Source organism: Macrobrachium rosenbergii, chromosome 6 (genome assembly GCF_040412425.1).
Source record: "Macrobrachium rosenbergii isolate ZJJX-2024 chromosome 6, ASM4041242v1, whole genome shotgun sequence".
NCBI classification, from domain to species: Eukaryota; Metazoa; Arthropoda; class Malacostraca; order Decapoda; family Palaemonidae; genus Macrobrachium; species Macrobrachium rosenbergii.
Genome location: NC_089746.1, coordinates 21,600,261 through 21,619,610, shown reverse-complemented (window position 1 = coordinate 21,619,610; position 19,350 = coordinate 21,600,261). Strand labels below are relative to the sequence as shown.

The 19,350-nt window shown below is 36.1% G+C and overlaps 2 protein-coding genes across 4 annotated transcripts in view; one reads left to right on the top strand and one right to left on the bottom strand.

Annotated features, from left to right (window-relative positions):
• Positions 1-855: 855 nt before the first annotated feature.
• The window catches only part of LOC136839308 (uncharacterized), a 37,195-nt gene continuing 18,700 nt past the window's right edge, over positions 856-19,350 (bottom strand). Inside the window, exons 1-16 of one of the 3 annotated variants that reach the window (XM_067105178.1) lie at positions 14,122-14,231; positions 12,289-12,500; positions 11,674-11,811; positions 10,375-10,506; positions 9,768-9,828; positions 8,265-8,449; positions 7,657-7,817; positions 6,464-6,631; positions 5,994-6,108; positions 5,178-5,338; positions 4,515-4,604; positions 4,165-4,278; positions 3,650-3,889; positions 2,470-2,652; positions 1,872-1,974; positions 856-1,048 (exon numbers count right to left, since the gene is read on the bottom strand). In XM_067105178.1, the coding sequence (XP_066961279.1) occupies positions 963-1,048; positions 1,872-1,974; positions 2,470-2,652; positions 3,650-3,889; positions 4,165-4,278; positions 4,515-4,604; positions 5,178-5,338; positions 5,994-6,108; positions 6,464-6,631; positions 7,657-7,817; positions 8,265-8,449; positions 9,768-9,828; positions 10,375-10,506; positions 11,674-11,811; positions 12,289-12,493 (2,142 nt within the window). In that variant the 5' untranslated portion in view covers positions 12,494-12,500; positions 14,122-14,231 and the 3' untranslated portion in view covers positions 856-962. Of the gene's footprint in view, positions 1,049-1,871; positions 1,975-2,469; positions 2,653-3,649; positions 3,890-4,164; positions 4,279-4,514; positions 4,605-5,177; positions 5,339-5,993; positions 6,109-6,463; positions 6,632-7,656; positions 7,818-8,264; positions 8,450-9,767; positions 9,829-10,374; positions 10,507-11,673; positions 11,812-12,288; positions 12,501-13,114; positions 13,256-14,121; positions 14,232-19,350 lie in introns of those variants that run through there. The other 2 variants (XM_067105176.1, XM_067105177.1) reach the window with 2 other exon arrangements.
• Positions 16,463-19,350, top strand: part of LOC136839307 (uncharacterized) — a 22,627-nt gene continuing 19,739 nt past the window's right edge. Inside the window, exons 1-4 of the mRNA XM_067105175.1 lie at positions 16,463-17,365; positions 18,085-18,283; positions 18,594-18,725; positions 19,222-19,350. The exon at positions 19,222-19,350 is cut by the window's right edge and continues 3 nt beyond it. Coding sequence (XP_066961276.1) covers positions 17,363-17,365; positions 18,085-18,283; positions 18,594-18,725; positions 19,222-19,350 — 463 coding nt within the window. The 5' untranslated portion in view covers positions 16,463-17,362. The remainder of the gene's footprint in view (positions 17,366-18,084; positions 18,284-18,593; positions 18,726-19,221) is intronic.

Below are 19,350 nucleotides of genomic sequence, written 5' to 3'. Positions count from 1 at the left end.
ACTACACAGACCTTTAGCTTGGGAGTGCTCGAGAACGCTATTTAAGATCAATAAAATAGGTAAATATTTACCCTCTTAATGATTGCTGAATACAAAGGGAGATACTGGCGCATTACGAAGCCTTGGCGCATTTCAAGCTACGGTCATCCTTTTTGATCGCATTTTTCAACGGATTATCTTTGTTGCTCTTATTGTCAGAAGATATAAGTGATTTTTCTTTATCTTTCTGTTACGGCTCGTTTTGCATCACTGTAAGGAGGTGGAAGCAAATGGTGTAAATAAGTTTTAGAACAATGTATTTAGTCGCAGCATTATTATTAATGGCAATATGGTGAGTGTTTAACAAAATAATCATCCTCATCTCTCGTTTTGGACATCAACTCAACGAAGGTGAACGAGGAGGAAAATATTTTTTGTCATCAAATTTTTTGCGGAGTTTCGTTGCAAGTTGGTGTGAGACTTAGATGAATCTTTTCCTTTGTCTTCAGTCTGAAGCCATATAATAATAATAATAATAATAATAATAATAATAATAATAATAATAATAATAATAATAATAATAATAATAATAATAATAATACAGGTGATGGCGGTGATGATGATAATATTGCAGTCAAGTTCTTACTGACTCACTGTTATAACTAGGTAGGGAAAATAATAATGCAACATCAGAAACAGCAGTAATAATAATAATAATAATAATTAAACATCAGCGATGATGATAATAATAATAATAATAATAATAATAATAATAATAATAATGGCTTCATGTTATTATTACATACAACAATCTAGACTTAAAAAATAAACCTAGTATAATTATATATTTTCCAAAGAGAAGACATGCAAATCGTCTTATTTTTGTTATTTTACTCCATTTTATTTATTTATTTTTTGTTATGCTTGATCGTAGTCCCAATTTGGAATAATTTCATCGCAAGCCTCAATTTCAGATGGAAAGTCTACGACCGATCCGCTTGCTTCATGCCCACTACTCCGAGGAATGCCCCGATGACTGCCATTGAAATGCCCAGCGCTGCCATGTCTCCTGTTAGATGTGTGGATAAATGAGAGTCTGGATGATTGCCAGATGTTTGGGCATTACGATACACTTCCGATGTTCTTACATTGTTGACTTTAATTTTCAGTTTTCCTCACTTAGTCTGGTCCAATTATTATTTGTTATGTTTAGTGATTTGTTTCACTTTCAAAAGTAAAAAGAAAAGATATCTGGTTAATACATACATGATGACTTTTTGACCCGTTAATTACTGATTAAAAAACGAGCAGACTGTGTTGAAAAGATTAATGATTTTTCTTTAAAGAATGCCGGAACACTATTATAGGCCAGACAGACACATTAGAATTTTATCTTGTTTGTGTTTTCATCATCTTTGTAAGAACATAAAAATGGATCTTTAAGTACGTAAGAAAGATAAATATAAGAATATACATTCCAAACCTCGGTTTTTAATGCCGTTTTGATCAAAGAGTTGCTGTAAGTTTGAAAAGAATAGCTCTGGCTGGCCACCGTTGAAAACAGTTAATTGTTCTGACCCAGTGTTACATTTTTCTTAATAAGAAAACGAAAAGGTAATTTTTAATGATAAAATCGCCCACCCATCTCTCTATTTTTCTCTCTCTTAAAGTAATTTTCGCCATGCATAACGAATTTTTTTCTTATTTCTTAAAATGCATGTGAAAAAACCGCGTGATGGGAATATTAATTCCTAAGAGAACCCGATCTACGGTCAGCTTAAATCAAACTTGACGTCAAAGAATTTATAATAATTCATCCACATAATTCGTATGAAAGATCTCTTGATGGGATTTTTAATTCACCGAACTAAATTCAACCTGCATTCACTTACCTGGTGAATAACCGACATAGACATCCGTGGAAGAAACGATATCGTCGTCCCGTTGTATATTCTTCATTGTATTAGGCATAGCCACTAACTTGACGATATCAGGCTATGGTGTGAAGAAAAACATTATTAGATATGTGCGTCATCACATTTATTTATAATTTCTTTATAATACTAAAGTCGATAACTAAATATATGTAACTGTATGGTTAAGTATGTATGTATGTATGTATGTATGTGCTTCAACAAACATAATGCAATACAGTACATCAAAACGTAATTTATGAAACCATAAACTAGACCATAATTGTACTGTAAGTACATACATTCACTCTGTTGGCTTCCAGAGCCCCATACCAAATTTTTAAGGTTGCGTTTTTTCAATAATTTGAATAAAAAAAATGAAACTGTTTTCACATCTATGCACATATTCATGGAAGTTTTAGGATCGGTCTGTTAACCTTTGACCATATCCAGCATGATAATCGTAGCAGTTTTTATATATCAGTGAATAGATACTTTAAAAATTGAAAAAAAAAAAAAAGGGAATTTTCATAAGTAAGCAAATATATAATGTTCAAAATGAAAGTGACTCTCATACCTTTCCAGTTAACTTTCCAATGTTTACTTCAACGATTAGCTGTGACTCGTCGAGAGTACTCTTAATGGCATCGTAAGCCTGGTCGAGTGTGTTCTCCATGCCAGCGCTCTCCACGTCACCGATCAAGTCCGGTTTCTCCAGGAGGGTGAAGTTCACCTGCACGGCACCTGGGCCTTCTCCGACCTGCATAGATAAACAGAAGGGTGAAGCTGACCTGCATGATACGTGAGACTTCTTTTACTAGTGTGAATAAAAAGCAGGGTAAAGTTAACCTGGTTTGTCCCTATAACCTCTCAGACCCATGTAAATAAATAAGGGTGAAGCTCACTTGCATGACACTTCATACTCCTTGTACTAACATCAATAAACAAGAGGACAAAGTTGACCTCCATGGCTGTGGTGAATAAATAGAATATATTGGTAAGTCGAACCACACACACACACACACATATAATATTTGTATATGAATATATATATATATATATATATATATATATATATATATATATATATATATATATATATATATATATATATATATATATATATATGTCATATGACCAATATAAATCTTGCCATCTGGTTGAGAGAGAGCCGAGAATCTTTTTATTATAATGATAGTTAACAATCAACAGCCTACTCCTATTCTACACCATATTATACAGGACTATATGATGTTAGGTTAAAGAAAATCCCACCCATACAATAGGTAGGTCTTAGGTTAAATACTCCTGGTTTTCGGAACAATATCTTATACAAAAAAGCGAATGAGTTAAAGTCGAATCATGAACTTCTGTTAGGTACGTAATTATAAAATGAATAAATGCAATGTCACGTTCCTGTAATTGAACCTATAAAGTGGTAAAAAAGTTAGCAGAGACGAAAAGATGGACCAAACGATTTTCAGATTTTATAGTCATGTGGAAAGAATGGAAGATGATAGGTTAGTGGAAAAAGCACATAACTCAGAAGTGTTAGGGGAAGAAAACTATGACCTGATACATGGCGTGAAAGAAGTATAAGATAATGCGTGCAAGATAGCGGTGATGGGTACAGTGTGTGGAAATGAGTTCGATAAGGTTTATGTCGGCTGATTTTGTGTTAGTTTTATTTCAAAGTGCCTCTGTTGAAAACTTTAGCCAGAAAAGTAGATAGCAATATAATCTCTCTCTCTCTCTACCTCTAAACGATTGATCCTGAGCGGAGAAACGACTCCCACTTTCGAGAGGGCTACGACAAGCCCATACTTCAAGTTCTCTAGCATATACTTGGTCCGATTAAGAGTATTGGCAGGCATACTGAAGCTCAGGTCCTTCATGTAATCAGGCGTGTAGCAGAGCCCAATGTCGTGGATGTGAACGTGAGGAACCTCCGATTCGAAGTTGTAGATATTATAGGTGACAGGTAACAAGTCAGGAACCTGAAAGGGAAAAAAAAAAAAAAAAAAAAAACATACCTTAGACACATGATGTCAATTGTTTGCATATGTCACAGAATCAATTTTTTCAGTGTTTCTAATAATCAAAATTGGACTGATTCTTGCTTATATGAAATTTTGGAGTACACACACACACATATAATATATATATACACACACTATATACCTTATATATATATATATACATACATACATACATTAAGTAACCTGATAAACAAGTATTGTATGCTACATACAAAATCAAAACTGTTACTTACATATGTTAAATACTTCTCAAATTTAACTGGAACATGATCAACCGTTGGAATTTTAATATTAACGTCCCTCTCGCCTTTAATATTTGCCTCCCCTACAATGTCATGCGTCAGGGGCTAAAAATTAAAAGAAAATGATTAAGTACAATACACATAATAGAAAACGTAATTAGTAGTATGACTGACTACGTTAAATGTTTCCTAACGTAATTAGTAGTATGACTGACTACGTTAAATGTTTACTATACAATACCATTCATGTTATTAGCGAAACAAAATTGAGTAAAATTCATAAAAAAAAACACAACTGTAAAGATGATCATATGGCAACCTGAATGTAACAAACTACTTACTGATGCAAAGTACCATACATATGTTTCCATATCCGTTTCTTGATTTTTAAGCCCAACCCAGACATCAGTGTCAAGCCCACGAGTCCAGTGCTGGAGGAAAAATGTTACATTTTAATTTGAACCTCTCCAGGCATTCCGATCAGATCATGGATTGCATTGCTGATAATTCGGTTCTGGGAATCTTCTGACATATCAGTATTGTTTAACCTAATCTAACATAATTCTAGCTGGATTCGATGTATAATATATATTCATGCCCTTTTCATGATACTTGGCTGCTTCTGGTAGCCTACTGATTCACGCCTTTGTCAACTAGTGACGGCAGGCGGTTCCCGAATTACGAACCTGAATAGTTCAAGTTCTGCGGGCCACCACTGAACCATTGTTAGTGTTATATCTCCTAACACCAGGCTGTGGTTAAAAAAGGCAAACCCAGAAAGTGAGGACATTGTTTTATCTATATTGACGTATTGTGTATGTGTGTTCTAATGCTTAAAGACACTTACCTATACTGTATCCCATAACCAAATGGAGAAATCAAGTAACCATAAATCTATCGTAACGTCCGCGACAAGCTCCATATGTCAGAACAAGATATTATTCTATACTCCCTCATCATAGGACCAGGTTAACATGATTGTAAAGATAAAGTTCTTATCTTACGTTGCCATTGTACTGCAGCGGTTGATCAAGGTCTTCGTAACTCCAGGGACTCCTCATGAAAATCGACCCGTCCTCGTTGACTACAACATCACCGAAGGTAACATTTTCGATTTTCGTTATCTCACATATCCTTTGTCTGGGTTGGATGACGTATGCTAGACCTGTCAGACAAGGAATAGGGAGCAAACTTAAGTCAACAAAAAAATTGTTCTCTTTATAACTTTTGATATATTAATTACTTCGACATTCAAATCTATCTATATATATATATATATATATATATATATATATATATATATATATATATATATATATATATATATATATATAATTTTTTTTTAATATTCTGAATCTATTATTCTTTGAGGCACAACTGTTAATGCTATGAATTTCGTAGTCGTACCATAATGCTTTTCTCTCGAAACAGTGATTACTTTTTTAAAATCTAATACAAACTCATCTCAAGGCCATTTTTGTATAATTATTTATTTTACTAATAAATATAGGCAATGCTTTGGGTATGATATTTTTTCAAAATAATACCCTTATGCCCCGTTTCGTTCAAATATTTTGCCCAAAACAATAACTGTAGGCTTGATTTTTGTCAAAAAAATTTGTCATACCTTTAAAGAAGGCAGCAAGGCCCATCGTTTACTTCTGTCATTAAGCCACGCCTTTTTTCCTAATGTTTCTCTTCTTCAACCCCTGGCTCGAAAATGGCCTTAGGTTCCTTGTCAATGTGTCTTTGCCCTTTAAAGTAGGTAAAAAACTTTACATCCCGCCCCTCAATCTTCCCCTCCATTAAAGCCTACTCACCCTGGTTGAAGTCGTACACGAGTGAAGTCTGGTTCTCAAAGCGTCGCTGGTTGTCCTGGGCGAAGAAGGGAATGTAGTCTTGCCTGGTGATCTGCATCGTGTAGTCGTAATATTCCTGAGGGACTGACGTGTGTTAATACCTATGAGGTTCGTTAGTCGTTTACGAAAAATGATAAAGCTTTCATGAAAGTAAACGTTGATTTTCTTTACGGATGCATTTCTGACAATGGTAACTTTAATATAGAGGACGATATGAAAAAGAATAATTTAATAAGAAGTATTAGACAACAATATAAATAGGAGTAAAGAGAGAAGCAAAGCAAAACTAAAACAAGAATATTAGTACCCATATTGATAAGAAAATAATAAACAAGTAGATAAAAAGGAAAAAAATATACATAAATAAATAAACAAACAGAAACCCATCAACCAAAACATGAACAAATAATGTTACAGGAACACAATCTTACTGTTTTAGGGAAAATGATGCGATATCTCATGTATTCTGAGTCGTTTTTCCCTGGGTGGAGGGGAATATCGGCTCCGGTGATGATCTCTGAATGCATGAAGAATATTTTGGCTGCTTTGGGCGGCTCAAGCTCAGTCTTGCGCCCGAAGCAGTAGACCTCTGGTGAGAGCTGTGAAGGAAAAAGAGAATAAGAATATAAGATTTAGGCCAAAGGCCAAGAGCTGGGACCTATGACGTCATTCTGCGTGAAAGGAAATTGACAGTAAAGGAGTTTTTTAAGGTGTAACAGGAGGAAAACCTCGCAGTTGCACTATGGATCAATTATTAGGAGGGTGGAAAGAAAGATGGAAGAAAGAGAATATGAACGGAAGTACAGTAAAAGGAATAAAAGGGGTTGCAGCTAGGGGCCTAAGGAAGGGACGCTGCAAAGAACCTTAAGTAATGCCTACAGTGCACCGAATGAGGTGCACTGATGGCACTACTCCCCTTCGGAAGTGAGAAGGAAAAATAATAAACTTTAAAGAGAAACAATCTCATTTTACCTTACACACGGAAGCACGCGCACATGCGGCACACACACATACACAATCCTAAACTCTCAGAGGGCTCACCTGTAGTGTTAGAGCAGTTAAAGACACTGGACACCTCATTACGAAGAGCCTGGAGGGAAGGAATGAAAAGTAAAAGGCAGAAAGCAAAGCATTGCAGATGGGGCTTGTGAAGGGAGGCTACAAATTCTTTAGTACCGTCTACACTGGGCAGCACAAGGCACACTGTAGATGGTACATCTCAGGAGGTATCCCAGTTTCATAACAAAATAAAGAATAGAAGGACGAAGAGTGCCTGGACGAGAGAAGTTAAGTATATCTTAGTTTAACCAGACCACTGACCTGGTTAACAGCTCTCCTAGGGCTGGCCCGAAGGATTAGATTTATTTTTACGTGGCTAAGAACCAACTGGTTACCTAGCAACGAGACCTACAGCTTATTGTGGAATCCGAACCACATTATGACGAGAAATGAATTTCTATCACCCTGGACGAGAGAGAGAGAGAGAGAGAGAGAACAAGTTCAAGGAAGGACTGGTACTGACGCACCCTCTCTCTTACCTAAATCCACACTGTTCTTCCCCTATCAATCCCTCTGTCATTTGTCTTATTTCTCAATTTAAAATCCCCTCCCCACACCACCGTACCTCTAACTCGTCCGTTGACGGCCTAACCTCCCTCTCGTATCTGAAGAAGTCGTATCTCATCATGACGTCCTTTGTTGTATGCTCGTCGATCTGGTGGTCACCAAATATTTCGACGGCGATCGGGACTTGTTGATCGTTATTCCCTAGATACCAGTCAGTTCCTTTTTTTCCAACAGATGGTGAAGAGATGGTGGACGGGGAGAAAAAATATATTGATCATTAGGAAAATACTGTTGAAAATAAGATTTTCGATAAACGCTTATCAAAGCCTAACTTTATTAGGTTATGTAATACAGAGAAAAACAGACATAGATCTCTAATGGAATATAATGAATAATTTCCTTAATTCTAAATTGCTAAAATAAAAAATAAATATATAATAATATATATATATAGATATGCATATGTATATATTTTGTTCTTTTTAAAATTCAGTGTATATAACAAAAACTTGACTGTGAAGCTAAAATGTAAGAAAAGAAGTTTAACTTCAAGACCAAAAGGGTATCACCAATATCACCAATCTCTGATGTGACCGAAGTCGCTGTGACACCAATTAATTGAGTGAAATTGGTTGCAGACAAAGATTTGAAACAACTCTCACTTACTCGACCAATAATACGTGTAGAGTAAAGTGGCGTTTTCCTCCGGAACGTATATACAGGTCTCGTACACGTCGCATTCCAGCCCATGACAACTGTCCATCATCGACAGGGTATAGTTGAACTGTGGGCCGAATTCCAGTATGGAGGAGGCCCCGTAGAATCCCGAGTGCCCCGTATGGGCAACCACTCTGAAAATTGAAATCGAAATTGAAATTGATATGTATTTTCTCGGGAGAGACTATTCTGTTGGAACTGGAATATAGATTTTAGGCTAAAGGCCAGGCGCTGGGACCAATGAGGTCATTCAGCGCTAAAATGGAATTTAATAGTAAAGGTTTTCAAGGTGTAACAGGATGAAGAACTCACAGTTGCACTATGTAACAATTGTTAGGAGAGGGTGGAAAGAAAGATGGAAGAAAGATATCAATGGAGGTAAAGTAAAAGAAATGAAAGGGGTAACAGTAGAGGCAGAAAGAACGCTGCAGAGAACCTTACATAATGCCTACCGTGCAACGCTTGAGGTGCACTGACGGCACTAACCCACTACGGGGAAGACTAATTTACTGGACAGACTATGAAAGCAATAGCGAAGAGGCTTGACAGTAGAAACGCTGATATTTTGTTCGATTCTGTCTGCACTGATGGCGCGTAGTTTGATATCAAGCAAGGGCGTAGCCAGGATTTCAGTGAGGAATACAAGATTTATCCCTGCAGAAATCATAAAAATTTATTTTCAAAGAGCATTGCTAATACTTTGTCCATGGTTTATATTTGCTGAACATGTAAGGTATCTTTTCTTTGGATTGTAGACAGTAAATGTACGAGTTACTTTACATTTATTATCTAGATGATTTAATTGTTTCTACTTGCCAAAATTTAGAGACGTCAGCAGATCTTTAATGATGTTGGTCAGTTAGAAAATGCTTTGTTAATACGCCAGCTCTACTGCATGTTAACCAACATATCAAAATACTGAATTTTCAATACCAGTAAACAAAAATAATTTGGTATTCTTTTCTGCCTGACACATTTCCAGTAAGTTTTCATTCAGAGTTCTTTAGCGATCTGGTCTTTTCGAAAACAAAGAAAAAGTAGTAGCTTTCTACACACACACACTCTCTCTCTCTCACTATCTTCTTGTGAAAATATAAAAAAAATCAAATTATGCAAGCAATGCATTTACCAGCTCCTTCCTTAATGAAATCATAAAAAATATGATAAAAAAATTTTAAGATTAATATGTATAGAAAGGACAAAATTTAGCACAGTTCACATTTTGTTGAATAGTTGCTTTTTGTTGTTATATTATTATTATAATTATTACAAAAATTTAACCTGAATAGTAAATTAAAATAATGACACAACACAGAATACTCTGCATGCCAACTAATGATATGATAAAGAAATTTAATGATAAGGGGAACAGTAAGCGGATCTCAAATAATTTTACACGTTCTTCTGGGTGAAAATATTTACATGTACATAGCTTTATGAACTATGACTCACCCAAATAAGTTCTCGAGTTCCTCCGCCAGATCGTCCAGGGTACCAGCGCTGCAGTTCTTCGCTGGAATGCAATCAAAGTAGATTCATTTAAATTAAAAAATCCTGAGAATTAAATCTTTAAGACTTGGAGAACACACATATATATATTATATGCTTTATATAAACATATATAAATATCTATTATATATATATATATATATATATATATATATATATATATATATATATATATATATATATATATAGTACCTATTTAGTTAAGTGTACAATTTGAAAACGAACTAAACAATTCATGAAGAGATCTTTTTCTTTCGATTCGGCAAGTTGGTGTATATTTAATTTATCGTTAATTGTACTGTGCCAATGTATTTGCATTTGCATTTTAACTAAGGCTATGAGTAGGAAAGCTATATATATATATATATATATATATATATATATATATATATATATATATATATATATATATATATATATATTATATATATATATATATATATATATATATATATTTGGTAGATAAATTTCTTAGAATTTTATAAATTTCTTAGAATTTTATAAGATAATTCAGGAATGTACTGGAAAAACTTAAAGGGTTCCTCCTTACCGCTATGACAGTCTTCTTGCCCAGACACTGCGCAGCCATCATTCTCTACGACGAACAGAGCTTCATTTCTTTTAACGTTGTAGTGGATGTTTTCATTCAACAAGGCGGGCCGATCTTCAACCATCAGCTCAGCTGCAAGACAAAAGAGCAAACATAAACCTAACGAACTTAGGTAAATAGCTGTAGTAACATTTACACAGACTCTGTGAAATCCCGCAGCTCAGGTCTTTACTGCTCTTTCACTTCCACAAATCTCTCCTCTTTTCCAGCCTCCTGCAAGCCCTTCGTTGGCTGAGTCGGTTGAGCTTCAGACTGTCACTCGATGGGCCGGAGTTCAATTCCCCCGGCCGGCTGATGAAGAGTTAGAGGAATTTATTTCTGGTGATAGAAATTCATTTCTTGCTATAACGTGGTCCGGATTCCACAATAAGCTGTAGGTCCCGTTGCTAAGTAACCAATTGGTTCTTAGCCACGTAAAATAAGTCTAATCTCTGGTGAAACTAAGGTATACTTACTTATTTTCCAGCCTCCTGCCTCAAGGTTCTTCTCCAAGTAGCGCGAAGGACATGTCCAAGCCAGATCCATCTCCCTTTCATCGTAAACTAATCTACATATGGAACTTCTGTAATTTCTCACTCTATCCTGTCTTCCAACTCCAAATAATTCAGATCTGGGTTCATTCACTGTCATACTGTGATTCTTGTCGGCATAGTTATACAATTTACCGATTTGTTTTATGTAATCTTTAATTCTGTTTGGGTTGATATCTATGTACATTTAAAACCAACAAGTTGTGGCCTTCTTTGCGCATGCGAACATAAGCTACATTCCTCAAATTACTCACTCTTATAACATTAGAAATGGCAAGGAAATAAAATAAATAAGCTGAATTAAATGCGTAATAGCATTCAAGTTATATTACCTAGAACATTTCATGTAAGTAAATATAAAACTGACAGAGAACTGGTTAATTCAGATTCCTCTGCTTGAAAAGGAGAGCTACAACCACCACCAATTAACTCTTCTTATAGTTTTATACTGCCCAATATCACTAGCCTTCTATAAGACCAAAGTCGCTGTGACACCAGTTTTCTGAATGAAATCGGTTAACAATTGCATTTTATAATTTCACACTATCTAAACCTACCACTCTAGTCAAACTCATAGTTACCGCAACGCAAGCTTCTAAAACGTATTCAGTCAGTAATCCCACTCCTTAACATTAGCATCGATGACCATAATCATCATGACCCATTTTGACAGAGTAGAGTCTATAATCAATCAGTCACTCATACCTACCAAACTGATAGTTCAGGATGCCGCGTTTCTTGACGCCGTCATACATTTCCTGGCCGTAAATGACACTCTTCTTATCCTCTTCTTGGAATGTGATTTCTACGTCCGTCGTGAAGGAGTCCGGTACAGTGGGTAGAACCTCTGAAAACGTAAGTTATTTGTCCATAAGGCATAAGCACAGACTTGACATTTCCCATTTTGGTGCTACCCGGTTACCAGAGCCTATGTAAATGTTTTGAAATGGCTAATGTCTAGAAAACCTTTTGATATAATAATGGTCTTTCTAACGTCGTAGTTTAGCCAAAGTTATCAGCCATTTTTTTAATAGCTTAAAGCCTGCTAAAATTTATGAAGCTACCGACCTAATAAGGTTAGCAGGTAGAAAAGCCTTTGGAAAAGATAAATTAAATGGTTATAATAAGAATTTGCTCATTAAGGTGGTACCAAAGTCAATGATAACCTATTGACTATGAAAACCAGAAAAATGCTTCATAGTATACTATCATGAAGGACTTTACTTCGTTTATATGTATGATTTAACAGCTAGTGTCCTAAAGAAGTTTCTACGTCATCCCTTTCAATAAAGCTCTCTTGGAAGAAAGGCAAAATCTGACTTACGCTCAGGATCTGGAGGTTGTGGTGGCGGGCAGCCATTGAAGTCTCTTAGTCTCTTCCTGTAATATTCTTTGCGGGCGTTAAGGTCGACCTCATCTCTGGCCTCCCTGTGCTTCAGAGGGTCGAGTTTCTCGTCCTTGACTGCCAAAACTTGAATGACAGCCAATAACAGGAATAGCAGCGGGAAGGAAATCCCACGTAGACCCATCTTGATGCTGTTTCGTATGAGTGAGGGAAACTGGCTGATTATATTTTGTTGTGATGTGATAGCATATAATAGTATGAAACGTGGGCATAATCAATCCTGATATTTCATCAGAAGTGATATCTGGTGATAATCATCCTCTGTTCCATATATACTAAATTATATGTGCTACAAATTTTCAGTAATACATATATCGAAGATTTTGTAAAATAGGCCCAACAAATTAGAGAGGCGCACTTGGCGAAGTTTATGAACTTTGTAAAGTTTGGAATAGCAAATGTATATCTCCCGCTCAGTCTTGCCATTTCAATCAAATTCAAGAATTATGTTGTCACAGTTATGGTTACCAGAATTTGACTCACGGAGGATATTCAAATTCTGGTAACCGTAGCTATGATGAGCAAAAAACATTGATTCTACTATAAATATGAATAATTTTTTGAGGTACACCACATTCAGAAATGAAGGTAACTAAAAAAAAAAGTGGGGCGGGGTGGGAAGGAAAAGATGGGAAGCCATAATATTTTGTTTACGACGAGATGCGTTACTTCACAAGCAGCATTTTGATATAAATATTCTGACAAAAGCTAACTATGCATAACCTGACTTTCACTTCGAGCCTACCTTGAGTTTCCAATAGAGCACTACGTTGTTTCCCTTTAAGGCTGTTGTATCTAAGTCTCCAGTTCAGTTGTATTTCTGTTGGAATCACACGGACAGATGCTCTCGTAAACCTGACACCTCTGATACTGATTGCCCGTCCAAATTATTATCATTTACCTCTCTTGCCCATACGCGCTTATCTACAGGTTTTTTTTTTTATCTTTGGTTTTTAACACTAACGCCCCCTTACTAGTGTTTACTCGAGTTTGCTGATAAGAGATCACTGTTGTTCATGAATGAATAGTTTTGGTTAACCAATGTTTGGATTCAGCGTTGTACAATACATGCTGGTATATGTCACGTTTAATAATCTCTAATCTTAAAAATGAATTTTTGCTCAGTGAGATAGCCCTGAGTTACCAACTAGGTGTTTGGTCACAAATTAATTATTTTTGAGCAAACCATTAAGCTGTACTTTTCTGAAAAATCAACTAGACGAATTACAACCCTGAGAAAAAAACAATCTATTCTGATTATCATAACAAAATTTCCGTAGAGTTGGAATTCAGATATTTGGTCATCACTAAAAAAAAAAAAATCACATGAGATGGTGATTTTTTTTCTAATTCAAGCACAGGTAACGTCGATAAAATGTCATATTCCGCTGAGTAACAAGCTGATCACTTTTCTTCAAAAGTGCGTCACGACCAGCCAGCACACCATTTATGTATACAAGCTATCTTTCTCAAAATTTGTTCCGTCGTTATTTTACTAGTTCCTGCAGGGGCATTAACACTGCGTAACTGGATATCAACACTGGAGCAACGACAATGAACACTCATATTATAACCATTTATGGAATTTTCTGCTTTCCAAACTTCAACATTAGAAAAAGTATTGATGATGATTCCAGTTCCCCCTTTGAGACACTGCCTACACCTCTTAAGTCATTTCTATACAAACACTTACAGCTCTAGTTCCACGTAATTAGGGAATCGTTGACCAACAACAAACAGACATTTGTTTACCTGGGCTGCTTCTTTCTTTTATATGAGTACCGTTTGGCATGTGATATGTGTGCACGTTGCACTCTTGTGTAATCACCACCCGTCAAACTGTCCTATTTATTGTTTGTTTTTCATTTATAACCTCGATATCAGTTAGAGTGTACGATAATTCTGGTCTCGTGTCGCTGGGCGTTACTGAACGGGTGCCACAGAATCTACTCCGAAATATCAATGATGCCTGACCTCCGGATGGTTTCGTATACTGTATTAAAATTAGTATAGAACGTTCAAGAAGGGCTAATTAACAACTGGGTTCTACTAAATTTTTGGAATCATGCAAAGCTACACACACACAAACACGCACACACACATATTGACCTCTGAATAACTGAGGGATTAAACAGCGTCTGCCTTTGACAGCTTGGACTGAAATGAAGCAAAAACTGCCATTAAAAATTTAAAACTCAGTTTATAAGTCATTTGAGCAACATCCACTATCTATAGAGTATACTGATTTTGCAAAATGAAATGAGCAGAACTGAATTATATCGATATCAACGTACTAAAAGCCCTTTCTACAGGAAAGCTGTTCCTCACACAGATTATTTACCTCAGTACAGTGCACTTTTTCAAGACCCCCGAGTGATTGTTGCTATTCAATCTCTTAGCATGGACATTGACAGAACAGTGCAAATGGGTTCCTAATCGTTTGGAGTTTCTCATCATCACACCTTAGTCCTGATGGGGCTACCGTCGAGAGGACACAAGCAGACAAATGTATTCTGCCCTCGCAGTGAATACGCTATGGCACAAGGTCGACAACCTTACTGCAGACGGAATCTTCGGGTGGGAGAAGGTGTCTTAAAAGAAAAGGAGCTGTTAATTAACTGGTGTTTTTCAAACGTAGAGTACCTGGCGATTTCTATATCTCCATTGAAGGATTGAGCTGATGCTGGCTCCTGCTGTGAACCTGAAGGAGGTTTACCTTATGCAGATTACTTTCTGACTGGATACCCGTGACATGAGGTCATCGGATTCTGCATCCAAAAAAGTGGGTTTTCTTTCCACAAGATAACTAACACCAGCAACCGGACCATCACCGGTTTCTTCTCTAGCGATCGTCTAGTTTATACCCTTTGCTGAATGTGTGTAGTTTAGTCTTTGATGCCCTCCGAGTGTTCCTCTCTCGGCCAATTACCCCTGCGGAGAAAACTGGTCTAAGATTCGGGAGTGGAGGTTTTAGTAGGAAGAAGAAGCCAGAGGTGTTAATATCTCAGCAGGGAATTCCAGTCCCTTGTAGCCTTATTATTTGCGAAGTAACTCTTAAGAGGAAAAGAGAAACTGAGAAGCAAGAAATTCTTAACTGTCCGGTAACTAAACCTTTTAATATTTCTGATGATCAAAAACAATGTTCATTTTGATCAACGATTTTCAAAGATGAAAATGCAAAGGATGACATAGAGATAACAGTGATGATCCAAATGTATTAGATTTATATATATATATATATATATATATATATATATATATATATATATATGAATATGAATGTGTGTGTGTGTGTGTGTTGTGTGTGTATATATATATATATATATATATATATATATATATATATATATATTTTGTAGATATTCAGTATATACATATAAGCACATGCAGACGCACATATATACTATATAGACAATCAACATGCATACACAGGATGGAGCAAAAGTCATTAATCCCTCATGAATTAAAAGCTTTGATTTGATTTTTCCGCTAAAGCTAAAGCGTCACCAGTGACCATTGTGGTTGTGATGATAGATTGCATAAACCAACCAACCGATCTGTCGTTTAAACTGTAAAGAATTATTACTGTCTCTTCCACAGTCATGATCATCTTGTACATTATTGGCAAGTCTATTATGCTCTGATTTTCGACTAAGAAAACCATTTAAATACTTTGGCTTGTTCCTTTTTTAATTGCGCTCGCTTTGATCTCAGTCATAGGAGTTACCGCTGATACTTGTTCGCTGACAATCGGTACTTGGAGGTACAAAGACACCAGTGATAACACCAGCGATCTGTGGTCTGAAATAGTAAAACGCCATTCGAATTATCTACAGTTAACACAGAAAAATGACTGAGCGATTCTTTTAGTATTTACATTTTGCTGCCGCGTGACCCTCACGTGTTGCTTACGATTATTATTCAAAGCAAACACGTACAGTAACTATGAGCTGCGCTTATGAATAAACAAGATTTCCATCGTTCATCTACAGCTCAAACACGTGATCTAGGAACGTGTGTGTGTGTGTGCGCGCGCGCGCATAATCAACTTCCTTATGTATATCCGTAGGATTCGTTTTAGGACCAAATGAGTATATTTCTCAATTTTTTTTATGATCCCTATGTCGACCAAATGACTTCACAGACTTGAGGACCGAAGGGTGCGACCCAACAATTTTCTTTTTGAGGGGCATGGCCAGCTTGACTTTGAAATGGTGTGAGACAGCTCGATACCTTGCGTGACCTTGAGGAGACGCAAAGGCTTTCATGATTAATTTGGACAACGTTCACACCGGAGGGGAATCTACTGTTTCAAAATAAAAGGATATCTTCTGGGGGGGGGGGTTCTCATTTGGTTGAAGAGGGAAACCCAAACAATTACGAAGAAATTGAAAAAAGAAAGGAAAGTACTTTGTATATACAAACATCTAGCGAATGTGACCAGTATATTTAACATAATTACATGCACTTACACAAACATAAACACAAACACACACACATACTGTATATATATACTTTATGTATATGTACATATTTATAATCATTATTTGTAAGAAATATTTTGAATCATCAGAAGGAACTGGTAATGTTAGCAATCGGTAAAAGGATTAACAAGACTACCCATACTGTATACAGACTATCTCACGTGTCATGTTCCTCAACAAAAATGAACGCTGAACTGTTGTTGATTTAGCAACGCGAAAACCTCAACGTTATCTGTTTCGTACAATGGGTGTTAACGGGGGGTGCGGTTAACTGAGTTACCATTCGACCGATATCGAAATCGATTTTTGTACTGAATGCGTCTGCGTCGATCATATCAAACGGTATTAGTCGAAAAGTTAGGTGGATGGAGTTTGGATCCGTGGACGACGCTGAGAGTTGCTAGCCTATTTGACAATATTTGGACAAGAGACTTTATTGTTATCATTATTAGTAGTAGTAGCAGTGGCTGAACCATTGTTCCTTGGCTAATTGGAATCCCGCCGATGAGATGGTACGTAAACTTTGCTATATATTTTAATTGTTTTAATTGACTACTATCATTCTAGTTTTATTTATCTCTGGCACTAATCTACTGATTCTATTTGGCAGTTTGGAAATTGTGAATGATGAAACTGAAAGAAAAGGTTAAACTAAGCGCAAGTGTAGTGGAGTGCTAGGAAGGGAATTTTTCACGGAATGCATACTACCAATATTCAAGCTCTTATATACGGGTTTTTGTGATCTCAGTTAAGGCAGGAAGTCATTATTCCCCAGTCTTTCAAGGGCTATGTGGATTATTAGTTAAAGATAAAAGTATCAAGAGGAGGTTTATCATTACAAAATACCTAACTGAATACAATTCAAATGTGATTTAATAGCTACATGAAGGTATTCGTGGATTAAGCTGTGACGCTAGGTTAACGTGTTAGGTTACACATTCTTAAATCCACCGGTTAAACTTTTTTGTTCGAATTTATTTTTTGCATGTTCATAAAATTAGCTTTAAGTTAATAGATACCCATGTTGAATATTTTTACCATTTGCTCCACACAAAAAAGTATTGCATTCACAAATCTAAGAATACATTAAAAGACATTCACAATGGAATTATACCGTTAAATAAACAACCTGATAAGACACAAAATGGCCAAAGATTCCTTATCTTTACTCGTATCGTCAGTGGTACTTGATTCTTTTCCTGATTGAACACAGCGAATGTGTTATTTTCAGGGGGGCCAAACGACACTACGAATTCTCCTAGTGACAGGCTTAGTGACACTTTGTACTGCCGGTGTCGATACTGGCTACAATCGTCGAATAACGCAAGAGGAACGGGATAAGGCATTCGAACGCTTAGCTGAAAGGACGCAAAAGAAGGCCAGTGATCCCCTCTGTGAACCAACGAATCCTTCTGATAGCAATTCAGATCGTAATGAACATTTTTTCACTATTTTCACTATATATATATATATATATATATATATATATATATATATATATACATACATACATACATACATATATATATGTATGTATATATATATATATATATATATATATATATATATATATATATATATATATATATATATATATATCCATCTGCAGTTCTATTCTACCCTCTTAAATAACTATTTAGTGTATAATTCCATATAATTTCAACAACGTACAAAGGACAGACTGTTATTTGAAGCGGCGCTGTAGACTCAACATTTATTTACAGTCCATTACTCTTCCAGCCCCGTTCCCCCGGCTGCCCAAGTCCTTCATAACGCGAATGGAAATTGCTTTCCAAGATAACAAGACGGTCATCGAAGGGGAAGAAATGTTTGACGGGGTCAAGAGCGCTGGAGTCCTCAAGTACAAACTAGGTAAGTTTCGGGACTTACCAAGTACAAACCGTATGCTGTAAGTCTAGAGTGCTCTAGAGAACAGACTGGACAAGTGCCTTGTGTTCTCAAGTACAAGACGTGTAGTCGTTTTGGCAATATTCTTTTTAGTTTTCTCTACTAGTTACACCATTTTGTTTATCAGCTTTTAATTATCTTTAAACTTCTTTCCTGATAATCAGTGAGTTTATTAATTTTTCTATCCACTAAATTTTCATTTTGTCACTAGCTTTCACAGTGGATTCAGTGCCCATTACCTTGATCACAAACTTAGTATGCGAATCCATACGTAAATGATTCTCTGAATCTTCGTATAATTGTACATATCATTTAGTGACTTTTCATATAAACGCTAAGATTTTCCATAGTGTATGTCAATCACATGAACACTTTTTTCTTGCCTAAATACTAATTTGATTCTGTGATTTTAATATTCACTTCCCTGATCACGTGATTTTACTCCTTAAAATCTGGCCAGCCGAGGGAGTATTCTTGCAGCGCCCTCATGTCTTCCAAGAGGAGATCCACTACTCGGTGCCCAACAACGAGGCCCTTTTCATCTTCGGTAACAACGCATGCGAGGATGAAGGAGGGGAAGTCTGCCATC